This window comes from Trachypithecus francoisi, unplaced genomic scaffold (assembly GCF_009764315.1).
Source record: "Trachypithecus francoisi isolate TF-2019V2 unplaced genomic scaffold, Tfra_2.0 Lachesis_group9, whole genome shotgun sequence".
Taxonomy (NCBI): Eukaryota; Metazoa; Chordata; class Mammalia; order Primates; family Cercopithecidae; genus Trachypithecus; species Trachypithecus francoisi.
The window spans coordinates 65493855-65507190 of NW_022681474.1; the positions used below are offsets into that span (position 1 = coordinate 65493855).

Below are 13336 nucleotides of genomic sequence, written 5' to 3' on the forward strand. Positions count from 1 at the left end.
CGGTGAAACCCCGTCTCTACTAAAAAATACAAAAAACTAGCCGGGCGAGGTGGCGGGCGCCTGTAGTCCCAGCTACTTGGGAGGCTGAGGCAGGAGAATGGCGTAAACCCAGGAGGCGGAGCTTGCAGTGAGCTGAGATCCGGCCACTGTACTCCAGCCTGGGCGACAGAGCGAGACTCCGTCTCAAAAAAACAAACAAACAAACAAACAAAAATAAAATAAAAATAAAAATAAAAAAATGAAGACTTTAGGCCGGGCTCAGTGGCTCACGCCTGTAATCCCAGCACTTTGGGAAGCTGAGGCAGGAGGATCACTTGAGGTCAGGAGTTCGAGATCAGCTTGGCCAACATGGTGAAACCCTGTCTCTACTTAAAATACGGAAATTAGCCAGGCATGGTGGCAGGCACCTGTAATCCTAGTTACTCGGGAGACTGAGGCAGGAGAATTGCTTGAATTCGGGAGGTGGAGGTTGCAGTGAGCCGAGATCGAGCCATTGCACTCCAGCCTGGTGGACAAGAGCGAGACTTCATCTGAAGAAAAAAAAAAATCAAGACCTTAGTTGTTCCTTTAAAACCAGCCATTCGATTAACATGGACACTTTAATAACTTGTCATTGGTGAGAATAAGAATTGTTTAGTCTTTTGGAGGGCATTTTGGCAATATGCGTAAAAGTCTCAAAAAGTACCTATTCTTTGACCTTGCGGTTCCAGTTTTAGGAGATTATTCTAAGGAAGTAAACAGAAATGTGGTCAGTAATCATATGCAAGGATCAAAACATTCATTATTATTATTATTATTATTATTTTGAGATGGAGTTTCAGTCTGTCACCCAGGCTGGAGTGCAGTGGTGTGATCTCTGCTCACTGCAACCTCTGCCTCCGGGGTTCAAGCGATTCTCCTGCCTCAGCCTCCTAAGTGGCTGGGACTACAGGTGTGCGCCACCATGCCCGGCTAACTTTTGTATTTTTTAGTAGGTACGGGGTTTCACCATATTGGCCAGGCTGGTCCAGAACTCGTGATCTTGTGATCTGCCCATCTCAGCCTCTCAAAGTGCTGGGATTACAGGTGTAAGCCACCGCACCCAGCTTATTATTATTACTATTTTTTTGAGACAAATTCTTGCTCTGTTGCCCAGAGACTGTAGTACTGTGGCATGATCTTGGCTCACTGAAACCTCCTTCTCCAGGGTTCAAGCCATTCTCATGCCTCAGCCTCACGAGTAGCTGGGATTACAGGTACCCGCCACCATGACTGGCTAATTTTTGTATTTTTGGTAAAGACAGGGTTTCATTATATTTGGCCAGGCTGGTTTCTTATTTTTTATTAAAAAAAAAAAAATAGAGAGTAGGTCTCACTTGTTCCCCAGGCTGGTCTGTAACTCATGACTTCAAGTGATCCTCCTGCCTTGGCCTCCCAAAGTGCTAGGATTACTGCGTGGGACCTTACCACCCAGCCAAAAAAAATTTTTTTTTTTGAGACGGAGTCTCGCTCTTGTTGCCTAGGCTGGAGTGCAATGGCGTGATCTCAGCTCGCTGCAAACTCCGCCTCCCAGGTTCAAGCAATTCTCCTGCCTCAGCCTCCCGAATAGCTGGGATTACAGGCACCCGCCACCATGCCCAGCTAATTTTTTGTATAGTTAGCAGAGATGGGGCTTCACTATGTTGGTCAGGCTGGTCTCGAACTCCTGACCTCAGTCGATCCACCTGCCTCGGCCTCCCAAAGTGCTGGGATTACAGGCATGAGTCACCACTTCCAGCCCCAGCTGACATTTTTAATACTGAGGAAGTCTGTACTTTGAAATAGGAAAATTGCAACTATCTTCATATCCAGGAGTGAATTATCATTTATCTTTAATTTAGTTTGTATTAGACTTATTTATGTATTTATATATGTATGTATGTATTTATTTGCGACAGGGTGTCTTAAATTTTTTGTAGAGACAAGGTCTCTCTATATTGCCAAGGCTGGTCTCAGACTTCTGGGCTCAAGCTGTTTGACCCACCTGCCTTGGCCTCTCAAAGTGCTTTGATTACTGGCATGAGCCACTGTGCCCTGCCTCTGCAATGAATTCTTCCTCACACAGTTGATTGCTCATGTATACAAAGAATCAAAATTAAATATGTGTAAGCCTAGCCAATACGGTGAAACCCCATCTCTACTAAAAATACAAAAATTGTCCAGGCATGGTGGCGCAGACCTGTAATTCCAGCTACTGAGGAGGTTGAGGCAGGAGAATTGCTTGCCAAGATTGTGCCACTGTACTCCAGCCTGGGCGATAGAGTGAGACCCATCATAAAAAAAAAAAAAAAATGCGTGTGGTTGCATGTGCCTGTAGTCCCAGTACTCTTGGGAGGCTAAGGTGGGAGGCTTGCCTGATCCTAAGCATTTGAGGCTGCAGTGAGCTGTGATCGTGCCACTGCACTCCAGCCTGGGCAACAGAGTGAGACTCTGTCTCCAAAAATGAAAGAAAGAATTAGACCTGTGAACTTGTTGAGAGATTATAAAAAACTGTCTAAATTGAGGATAAAATGGAGAAGAATGATATTACCCAGTGTCTTGGAGTGTTTTACAATGACCCTGCGTATCAGTGTCTGAACAGGATTCTTTTATTCCTTTAACCTCCTCCCTGTGCTGATGTGTGTTGTTTTGTTTCCTGATTTGCAGTCATTAGGTTACATATTCATATTAGATTTCACGCTCTGTAGGGCTGCATGCTGTGGGTTACAGTGTACCCTGGTTACAGTATACCCTACAAAGCGTATAAAATTTGGAGTGAATTCCTGGAGTGCAACAGTGAACTATTGTAGTAGCCTTCAGAATGTCCTCTATTTTTAATATATACAAGCCCCCTCAAAAAAAATAAATCTGTTTTGGTGGCTTTTAATTTAATTTAATTTTTCTTTTTTGAAATGGAGTTTCACTCTTGTTGCCCAGGCTGGAGTTCAATGACATAATCTTGGCTCACTGCAACCTCTGCCTCCCAGGTTCAAGGCCAGATTCTCCTGCCTCAGTCTCCCAAGTAACTCAAATTACAAGTGCCTGCCACCAAGCCCTAGTATGTTTTGTACAGATGGGGTTTCACTATGTTGACCAGGCTGGTCTCAACTTCCTGACCTCATGATCTGCCCGCTTCGGTCTCCCAGAGTGCTGGGATTACAGGAGTAAGCCACTGCACCCAACCTTAATTTTTTTTTTAAAGCTTTTAAGCATTTTATTCCAGGTACCTCTCCACTTTTTGTAGGTATAAGATAGTTTTTAAAATTTTGCTTTTTTTCGAAAATTTTTTTTCATGTGTTTATTTATTTTGAGATGGAGTCTTGCACTGTCGCCCAGGCTGGAGTGCAGTGGCATGATCTCGGCTCACTGCAACCTCTGCCTCCCAGATTCAAGCAATTCTCCTGCCTCAGCCTCTCGAGTAGCTAGGACTACAGGCACATGCCACCACGTCTGACTGATCTTTTGTGTTTTTAGTAGACATGGAGTTTCACCATGTTAGCCAGGATGGTCTCGATCTCCTGACCTGGTGATCTGCCCGCTTTGGCCTCCCAAAGTGCTGGAATTACAGGCGTGAGCCATTGCGCCCTCTCCATTTTTTTATTTTTTGAGACGTAGTTTCACTCTTGTCACCCAGGCTGGAGTGCAACAGTGCAATCTCGGCTCACTGTAACCTTGGCCTTCCAGGTTCAAGCAATTCTGCCTCGGCCTCCCGAGTAGCTGGGAGTACAGGTGCTCACCACCACACCTGGCTAATTTTTGTGTGTGTGTGTATTTTTTTTTTTTTTTTTTTTTGAGACGGAGTCTTGCTCTGTCGCCCAGGCTGGAGTGCAGTGGCCGGATCTCAGCTCACTGCAAGCTCCGCCTCCCGGGTTCACGCTATTCTCCTGCCTCAGCCTCCGGAGTAGCTGGGACTACAGGCGCCCGCCACCTCGCCCGGCTAGTTTTTTTGTATTTTTTTTTAGTAGAGACGGGGTTTCACCGTGTTAGCCAGGATGGTCTCGATCTCCTGACCTCATGATCTGCCTGTCTCAGCCTCCCAAAGTGCTGGGATTACAGGCTTGAGCCACTGCGCCCGGCTTGTGTGTATTTTTAGTAGAGACAGGGTTTCATCATGTTGGCCAGACTGGTCTCGAACTCCTGACCTCAGATGATCCACCCACTTTGGCCTCCCAAAGTGCTGGGATTACAGGCGTGAGCCACTGCACCCAGCCCCTAAAATTTTGCTTTTTTAAACATGATTTTTCACAGATGATAAAGATATGTTATCGGACAAAACTATTACTTCTACTCCAACTTCTTATAAAAAGTGTGACATGACTTCCAAGGCATCAAAGACATGTTTTTATTTTATATGTCTTTTATTTATGTATTTATTATTTTTTGAGATGGAGTCTTGCTCTGTTACCCAGGCTAGAGAGCAGTAGCGCGATCTTGGCTCACTGCAACCTCTGCCTCCTGGTTTCAACCTTAGCCTCCCAAGTAGCTGGGATTACAGGTGCGTGCCACCATGCTGGGCTAACTTTTGTATTTTTAGTAGAGATGAGGTTTCACCATGTTGGTCAGGCTGGTCTCATGGTGGCGCTTGCCTTTAGTCCCAGCAATTCAGGAGGCTGAGGCAGGAAGATTGCTTGGGCCCAGGAGATAGAGGCTGCTGTGAGCTGTGATCACACCACTGCACTCCAGCCTGGGTGACAGAATAAGACCATGTCTCAAAAAAAAAAAAAACTGTATTAAAAAAAAGACAAAGGCCAGGTGCGGTGGCTCACGCCTGTAATCCCAGCACTTTGGGAGGCTGAGTCAGGCTGGTTGGTGTCAAATTCCTGGGCCCAAGCGATCCTCCCACCTTGGCCCCACAAAGTGCTCAGACTATTGGCATGAGCCTCTGTGCCTGGTTGTACTTCTTATTTTAAGTTAAAATTATTTTCCTCAAATTATAAGGAAGGAGTATATTTAAAATTTCTCCTTATCCCAATTTGTTTTGTTTTTTTGAGACAGAGTTTCACTGGTTGCCCAGGCTGGAGTGCAGTGTCACGATCTTGGCTCACTGCAACCTCTGCCTCCCGGGTTCAAAAAGTTCTCCTGCTTCAGACTCCCTAGTAGCTGGGATTACAGGCACCCGCCACCACTTCCAGCTAATTTTTGTATTTTTAGTAGAGACAGAGTTTCATCATGTAGGTCAGGCTGCCTCAGCCTCCTGAGTACCTGGGATTACAGGCGCACGACACCATGCCTGCCTAATTTTTGTATTTTTAGTAGAGACGAGGTTGCACCATATTGCCCAGGCTGGTCTCAAACTCCTGCCCTCGGGTGATCCACCTGCCTCGTCCTCCCAAAGTGCTGGGATTACAGGCATGAGCCACCACGCAACGCCAGGATTCTTCTTAACAGAATGTTAGTCCATTTAGATATCTGCTTATTGTGAGATACTTTTGGGATATATCTTTTGGATGTTAATAAGTACCTACAATTTTAATTACTGAGAAGGACTGAAAAGGTTATTTGCAGTCTAAAATTTGAAATGAGCCTGGTGATTTACTTTCATATTTGATCAAAAGTTTGCTTGAAAAATTTGAAAGGGAACCTGAATTTAAATTGTTGAATAATGGAAGTAGTCATGTGTTTTTGAGAAGTCTGTATACTGCTTGTAGGATTAGTGACTGATGTTAATAAAGTAATAAAGATATCACTATATATAGATGTATCTATATCTATATTTTTTACTTGTCAGTTAGAAAGCTCAGAATATCACTGTATATAGATTACAACTCAGCCCTTTGTTTATCATTATTCCTAAAGTGTCCTAATAATGAAAATTTGCCCCCACACTTAAAGAGTATTAATAGGTAATCTTTTTATTTGCTTCTTTTATTTAAAAGTCTCTTTATGTGCCGGGCGCGGTGGCTCAAGCCTGTAATCCCAGCACTTTGGGAGGCCGAGATGGGAGGATCACGAGGTCAGGAGATCGAGACCATCCTGGCTAACACGGTGAAACCCCGTCTCTACTAAAAAATACAAAAAACTAGCCGGGCGAGATGGCGGACGCCTGTAGTCCCAGCTACTCGGGAGGCTGAGGCAGGAGAATGGAGTAAACCCGGGAGGCGGAGCTTGCAGTGAGCTGAGATCCGGCCACTGCACTCCAGCCTGGGTGACAGAGCGAGACTCCGTCTCAAAAAAAAAAAAAAAAAAAAAAAAAAGTCTCTTTATGTAAACAAACAAAACACATGTATCTGGGTAGGCCTCTGAAACCTGCCTTCATTCTTCCAGATAAGAGTAGATCATCTTCAGGGCCAGGCGTGGTGGGTCACGCCTGTAATCCCAGCACTTTGGGAGACCGAGACGGGTGGATCACGAGGTCAGGAGTTCGAGACCAGCCTGGCCAACATGGTGAAACCCCGTTTCTACTAAAAATGCAAAAATTAGCTGGGCGTGGTGGCGGGCACCTGTAATCCCAGCTACTTGGGAGGCTGAGGCAGGAGAATCATTTGAACCAGGGAGGCTGAGATTGCAGGGAGGCAGAGGTTGCAGGGAGCCCAGATAACTCCGCTGCGCTCCAGCTGGGGCAACATGAATGAAACTCTGTCTCAAAAAAAAAAAAAAAAAAAAAAGGGTAGATCATCTTTAGTGCAAACCTAGACCTTGCATATATTTCTATTGTTAATATTTTTTAGATTGCTATAGTTAATATAATTTGCTATTATTATAAATAGAATTTGTTGTAATTGTAGCTGTTTCTACAGTAGGTTTTATATTATATGGGGTGTGCTTATTTATATTATTTGGATATATTTTGTATTTTTACTAGGTTTAGCTGTTTTATAGAAATTACTATTCATGTAATCCCTTAAGCAAAATTATATCCCAAGTGATGGCACATTAATCTTTATCTGTGGTTGTCATGAAAATTTAGATTTAGGTAATTTTCTCTGTTTTAACAGCATTTTTCCTCTAAAACTAGGAGTATTTTCTGCATTGCGTGCTGTTCCTCAAAAAGAAGGATTCCTTGGATTGTATAAAGGAAATGGTGCAATGATGATTCGAATCTTTCCCTATGGTGCAATCCAGTTTATGGCATTTGAGCATTATAAAACGGTAGTTAAACTTTGATCTTTTCTCTTTTGCATTCTTGAATATCATGCATGCTTGACCAGGCATTTGCTTTGGACGTTTAAAAATATGTAAAAGTTTCATATTTTAAAATTTTAATTTTTTTTTTTTTTAAATTTTTGAGACAGAGTCTCGCTGCCCAGGCTGGAGTACAGTGACACGATTTTGAAAGGCTCACTGCAGCCTCCACCTCCTAGGTTTAAGCAGTTCTCCTGCCTCAGCCTCCTGAGTGGCTGGGATTACAGGCCTGTGCCACCATGCCTGGCCAATTTTTGTATTTTTAGTAGAGACAGGGCTTTGCCATTTTGGCCAGGCTTGTCTCGAACTCCTGGCCTCCCAAAGTGTTGGTCTTGCAGGCATGAGCCATGGTACTAGGCCAAAAAGTTACTTTTGATATAGCAATGCCTTTTTAAAGGAATAAGACTTGTGATAGCTTAAGCTTTTAAATAGAAATTGTCTTTGGAGTTACCGATTCCAGAATTGTTAGTCAGTTATGAGTTATTTATTTATTTATTTTTTGAGATGGAGTTTCACTTTTGTTCCCTAGGCTGGAGTGCAATGACATGATCTTGGTTCACTGCAATCTCTGCCTCCTACATTCTTACAGGCATGCACCACCATGCCTGGCTAATTTTGTATTTTTAGTAGAGGCGGGGTTTCACCATGTTGGTCAGGCTGGTCTGGAACTCCTGATGTCAGGTGATCCCCCGCCTTGGCCTCCCAAAGTCTTGGGATTACAGGCATAGCCACTGTACCCGGCCAAGTAAATTCTTTATGTTCATTCCTAATGAATGAAAGCTAGAGTATCTTTAAAGAAGATAATAATAAATCCATAAAATATTAATATATTTTTAATGTGTTTCCCTTCCCTCCTTCCCTCCCTCTATTCTATTCTATTCTATTCTATTCTATTCTATTCTATTCTTTCTTTTTTGAGATAGTTTCTCTGTCTCCTAGACTGGAGTGCAGTGACGTCGTCATGGCTTACTGCAGCCTCAACCTCATGGGCTCAAGCAATTCTCCCACTTCAGCCTCCTGAGTAACAGGCACTAGAGGCATGTGCCACCATCCCCAGCTAATTTTTTTTTCTTTCTTTCTTTCTTTTTCAGTGGTGGAGAGGAGGCCTGGCTAATTTTTTAAAAAACATTTTGTAGAGGTGGGGTCTCACTGTGTTGCCCATGCTCATCTCAAACACCTGGGCCCAAGCCATCCGTGGGCTCCAGCCTTTAGTGTGCTTTTTGTTACTCGATTGTAGGAGAGGAACACTGTGACTTTGGATTTTCTTATTAAATAAAATAGTGAAACTGGCTGGGTGCAGTGGCTCACACTTGTAATCACAGCACTTTGGGAGGCTGAGGCGGGAGGATCAGCTGAGGTCAGAAGTTCAAGACCAGCCTGACCAATATGGAGAAACCCCTTCTCTACTAATACAAAATTAGCCAATGTGGTGGCATATGCCTGTAATCTCAGCTACTCAGGAGGCTGAGGCAGGAGAATCGCTTGAACCCGGGATATGGAGGTTGCAGTGAGCCAAGATTGTGCCATTGCACTCCAGCCTGGGTGTATCACGAGGTCAGGAAATCGAGACCATCCTGGCTAACATGGTGGAACCCAGCTACTCAGGAGGCTGAGGCAGGAGAATGGTGTGAACCCGGGAGGCGGAGCTTGCAATGAGTGGAGATCACACCACTGCACTCCAGCCTGGGCGACAGAGTGAGACCCCATCTCAAAAAAAAAAAAAAAAGAAAGAACAAGCAGCAGAGATCGGAGCAACATTCTAAGCTTCTAAGCTAGTCAGCCAGAGATAATTGATACCATTTATATATCAGGACTTCATTGTCTATAAAGCATTAAAAAAAATAAAAATAAAAAATTAGGCCAGGTGCGGTGGCTTATGCCTATAATCCCAGCACTTTGGGAGGCCGAGGTAGGTGGATCACCTGAGGTCAGGAGTTTGAGACCAGCCTGACCAATATGGTGAAACCCCGTCTCTACTAAAAAATAAAAAATTAGCCGGGCGTAGTGGTGTGTGGCTGTAGTCCCAGCTACTTGGGAGGCTGAGGCAGGAGAATCTCTTGAACCTAGGAGGCGAAGGTTGCAGTGAGCTGAGATTGCGCCACTGCAATCCAGCCTGGGACACAGAGCGAGACTCCGTCTCAAAAAAAAAAAAAAAAAAAAGTAGCAATTTATTCCTACTACACTCAGTCACTTGTTAAGGGCTTGTGTTCCTTAATACACAGTATCATATATTTAGCAATTCTAAGCTAGCTTGCTTCTGCAGAAATGCAAAAAATTAAAGCAGAGACTACAGAGGAAACATCCCTTTTTGCTGTGATATAATACTGCCAAGCTGTATTTAATTGTGCTCATTTCGTTCACATTTATTATTAATTTTCTTTTTATTAGTCCTGTAACTCTTGAAATAAATCTTCATTATTAAACAGTAAAATGGGCAGCATTTAAAAAATATCTCATTTAATTCAGTGTTCTTGTTTTCTAGTTAATTACTACGAAGCTGGGAATTTCGGGTCATGTGCACAGATTAATGGCTGGATCTATGGCAGGTAAGAGGAGTTAGGTATATTTTATTTCTGACAAATTAATTTTCTGTTAAAATACTTAATTTGGTTTAGATTATATGAGTGGCATTGAGGAAAGCACAGGTTGCAGGTGTCCTGTGACTTGTATTTTTTCCTGGGTGCATCCTCAAAAAAAGTTATGTATTAAAATAAAAAGTGTGACATTGATTTAGTAGCACACATTGGTTGTTTTTCTATATTCAGTGATATATATGAAATTATCATACGCCAACTGAAAAACAGTCCTTTTACAGTAGAGGATAAGGAGTAGCCTCAACTTATAACTATGTGAAAAGCTTGCATTCTCTTTGACAGTTCTACTTTTGGAAATGTTTAAAAATCAAAAAAAATTTTTTGAAGGCTAGTCATGTAATGCAGTGTGAATGGAGAAAAAACAAAGAAAACTGTAACTGATTGTGATCAATGAGTTTTAAACATCACTGCACTTCACTTGGACCAGCTGTTACTTTTCAAAATTTATCTTTTTTCTTTAAAAAAATTGTAACGAATTATGACTATAGTAATAACTACTCCTATACAGTAAAAGTAGTTGCATCCTCTAGAGACAACCATGATTAGCAATTCCTTTCCTTCTCCTTTCCTTTCCTTCTCTTCCCTCTTCTCTTACCTCTCCTCCCTCTCCTCTTCCCTCTCCTCTCCCTTATCTTACCCCCTCTCCCTCCTCTCCCCTCCTCTCCTCTCCTCTCCTTTTTTTTTTTTTTTGAGACGGAGTCTTGCTCTGTCGCCCAGGATGGAGTGCAGTGGCCAGATCTCAGCTCACTGCAAGCTCCGCCTCCCGGGTTCACGCTATTCTCCTGCCTCAGCCTCCCGAGTAGCTGGGACTACAGGCGCCCGCCACCTCGCCCGACTAGTTTTTTTGTATTTTTTTAGTAGAGACGGGGTTTCACCGTGTTAGCCAGGATGGTCTCGATCTCCTGACCTCGTGATCCGCCCGTCTCGGCCTCCCAATCCTCTCCTTTTTTGAGACAGGGTCTGGCTCTGTCTCCCAGGCTGGAGTACAGTGGCATGATCACAACTCACTGCAGCCTTCACCTTCCAGGCTCAAGCCATCCTCCTCTCTCAGCCTCCCAAAAGTAGCTGGGACTACAGGCGCATGCCACCACACCCAGCTAATTTTTGTATTTTCTTTATTTTTATTTTTTTATTTTTTTGAGACTAGTCTCGCTCTTACCTAGGCTGGAGTGCAGTGGTGCGATCTCGGCTCACTGCAAGCTCCGCCTCCTGGATTCACGCCATTCTCCTGCCTCAGCCTCCCAGTAGCTGGGACTACAGGCCCCTGCCACCATGACCGGCTAATTTTTTGTATTTTTAGTAGAGATGGGGTTTTCCCGTGTTAGCCAGGATGGTCTCGATCTCCTGACCTCATGATCTGCCTGCCTCGGCCTCCCAAAGTGCTGGGATTACAGGCGTGAGTCACTGCACCTGGCCAATTTTTGTATTTTCTGTAGAGACGGGCATTTGTCACGTTGCCCAGGCTGATCTCAAACTCCTCAAATTCTCACCTGACCTATTTCTGATTTTTAAATATTCATTTTTATGAGTTTGGGAGTTAGGACGTTAGTTCTTTTTCTTTCAGATATTGCTAATATTTTATTTCCCAGTTTTAGATTTGACCTTTGGTTCTATGATTTTTTAAAAAAATCATCTAAGATTTTTTTTCCCTATACAGACATTTTACATGGCCAAACATGTTAGTTTTTTTCCTCTGTTACTTCTAAATTTTGTGTTGTGTGTAGAAATTACCTTCCCATTCTGAGTTAAAGACATTTAGTCATGTTTTTCTTTTTCTTTTTCTTTTTTTTTTTGAGACAGAGTCTTGCTCTGTTGCCCAGGCTGGGGTGCAGTGGCACGATCTCAGCTCACTGCAACCTCTGCCTCCCAGGTTCAAGCGATCCTCCTGCCTCAGCCCCCCAGTAGCTGGGATTACAGGCTCACGCCACCATGCCTGGCTGATTTTTGTATTTTTAGTAGAGATGGGGTTTCGCCACGTTGGCCAGGCTGGTCTCGAACTCCTGATTTCAGGTTATCCACCCGCTTCGGCCTCCCAAAGTGTAGGATTATAGGTATAAGCCACCGTGCCCAGCCCTAGTCATGTTTCTTTACTAAAACTATTTGTTTTGGCATTTTGATCTTATGTTTAAGATCAACTTATGGGAGTGAGGGATGGATGGAATAAGTTTTACATATGACTTGTCAGTTGTGCCAACATTATTCACTCACACAGCTTTTTTGCCAAAAAAAGATTATTTTAGAGATGGAGTCTTGCTCTGTTGCCCAGGATGGCTTAAACTCCTGGATTCAAGTGATCTTCCTGCCTCAGCCTCCCAAAGTGCTGGGACGAGAGGCACACACTACTGCACCCCTTTGAAAATTCAAATTTTGAGTCAAATTCTCCCAACATTCCTTTGCTTTCTTTTCCCTTCCCTTCCCTTCGCTTCCCTTCCATCCGCTTCCCTTCCCTCCCCTCCTCTTCCCTTCGCTTCCCTTCCCTCCCCTCCCCTCCCCTCTTTCTCTCCTCTCCTCTTCTCCTCTTTCTCTCCTTTTTCTCTCTTTCCTTTTTTTTTTTTTTTTTTTTTTTTTAGATAGGCTCTTGTTCCGTCACCCAGGCTGAGTGGTGGGATGACTTTGCACTCAGCCTGGCTGATAGAACTCTTGACATATAATATTTGGACACTCAACATGGAGTCCACAGGACAATATTATTAGGAAAGCTCTATGATTTGTCTTCAGTTTACAGAAGAGCAATATTAGAAAGTTTCTAAATTTTACGATGTGTTATTTTGTATATCACTTTTTTTTTTTTTTGAGATGGAGTCCCTCTCTGTTGCCCAGGCTGGAGTATAGTGGCGCAATCCTGGCTCACTGCAACCCCCACCTCCTGGGTTCAAGTCATTCTCCAGCCTCAGCTTCCCGAGTAGCTGGGATTACAGGCACGTGCCACATGCCTGGCTAATTTTTGTATTTTTAGCAGAGACACGGGGTTTCACCATATTGGCCAGGCTGGTCTCGAACTCCTGATCTCAGGTGATTTGCCCACCTTGGCCCTCCAAAGTGCTGGGATTACAGGCGTGAGCCACCGCGCGCATCCTGTATATCGCTTTGCAATTCTCTTTTTTCTTGTTTTTTTTTTGAGACGGAGTCTCCCTCTGTTGCCCAGGCTGGAGTGCAGTAGTGGAATCTCAGCTCACTGCAGCCTCTGCTTCCTGGGTTCATGAGATTCTTCTGCCTCAGCCTCCCGAGTAGTTGGGATTACGGGCGTGTGCCACATGCCTGGCTAATTTTTGTATTTTTAGTAGAAACGGGGTTTCAATATGTTGGCCAGGCTGGTCTGAAACTCCTGACCTCAGGTGATCTGCCTGCTTCAGCCTCCCAAAGTGCTGGGATTACAGGCGTGAGCCTCCACGCCCGGCCTGGTTTCGAACTTCTGCCCTCAGGTGATCCACCCGCCTCAGCCTCCCAAAGTGCTAGGATTACAAGCGTGAGCCATGGTGCCTGGCCTATAATCAGGTTATAATCCTCCTGTTAAAAATTTAATTCAGGGCCAGGCATGGTAGCTCTTGCCTGTAATCCCAACACTTTGGGAGACCAAGGCCAGTGAATCACCTGAGGTCAGGAGTTTGAGACCAGCCTAGCCA

General features: G+C 44.0%; 1 protein-coding gene across 7 annotated transcripts in view; it reads left to right on the forward strand.

Moving 5' to 3' along the window:
• The window catches only part of SLC25A16 (solute carrier family 25 member 16), a 52744-nt gene that overhangs the window by 13863 nt on the left and 25545 nt on the right, over positions 1-13336 (forward strand). For 5 of the 7 annotated variants that reach the window (XM_033208451.1, XM_033208443.1, XM_033208442.1 and 2 more), the window contains 2 exons: positions 6953-7086; positions 9602-9665. In XM_033208451.1, the coding sequence (XP_033064342.1) occupies positions 6953-7086; positions 9602-9665 (198 nt within the window). Of the gene's footprint in view, positions 1-6952; positions 7087-9601; positions 9666-13336 lie in introns of those variants that run through there. The other 2 variants (XM_033208448.1, XM_033208446.1) reach the window with 2 other exon arrangements.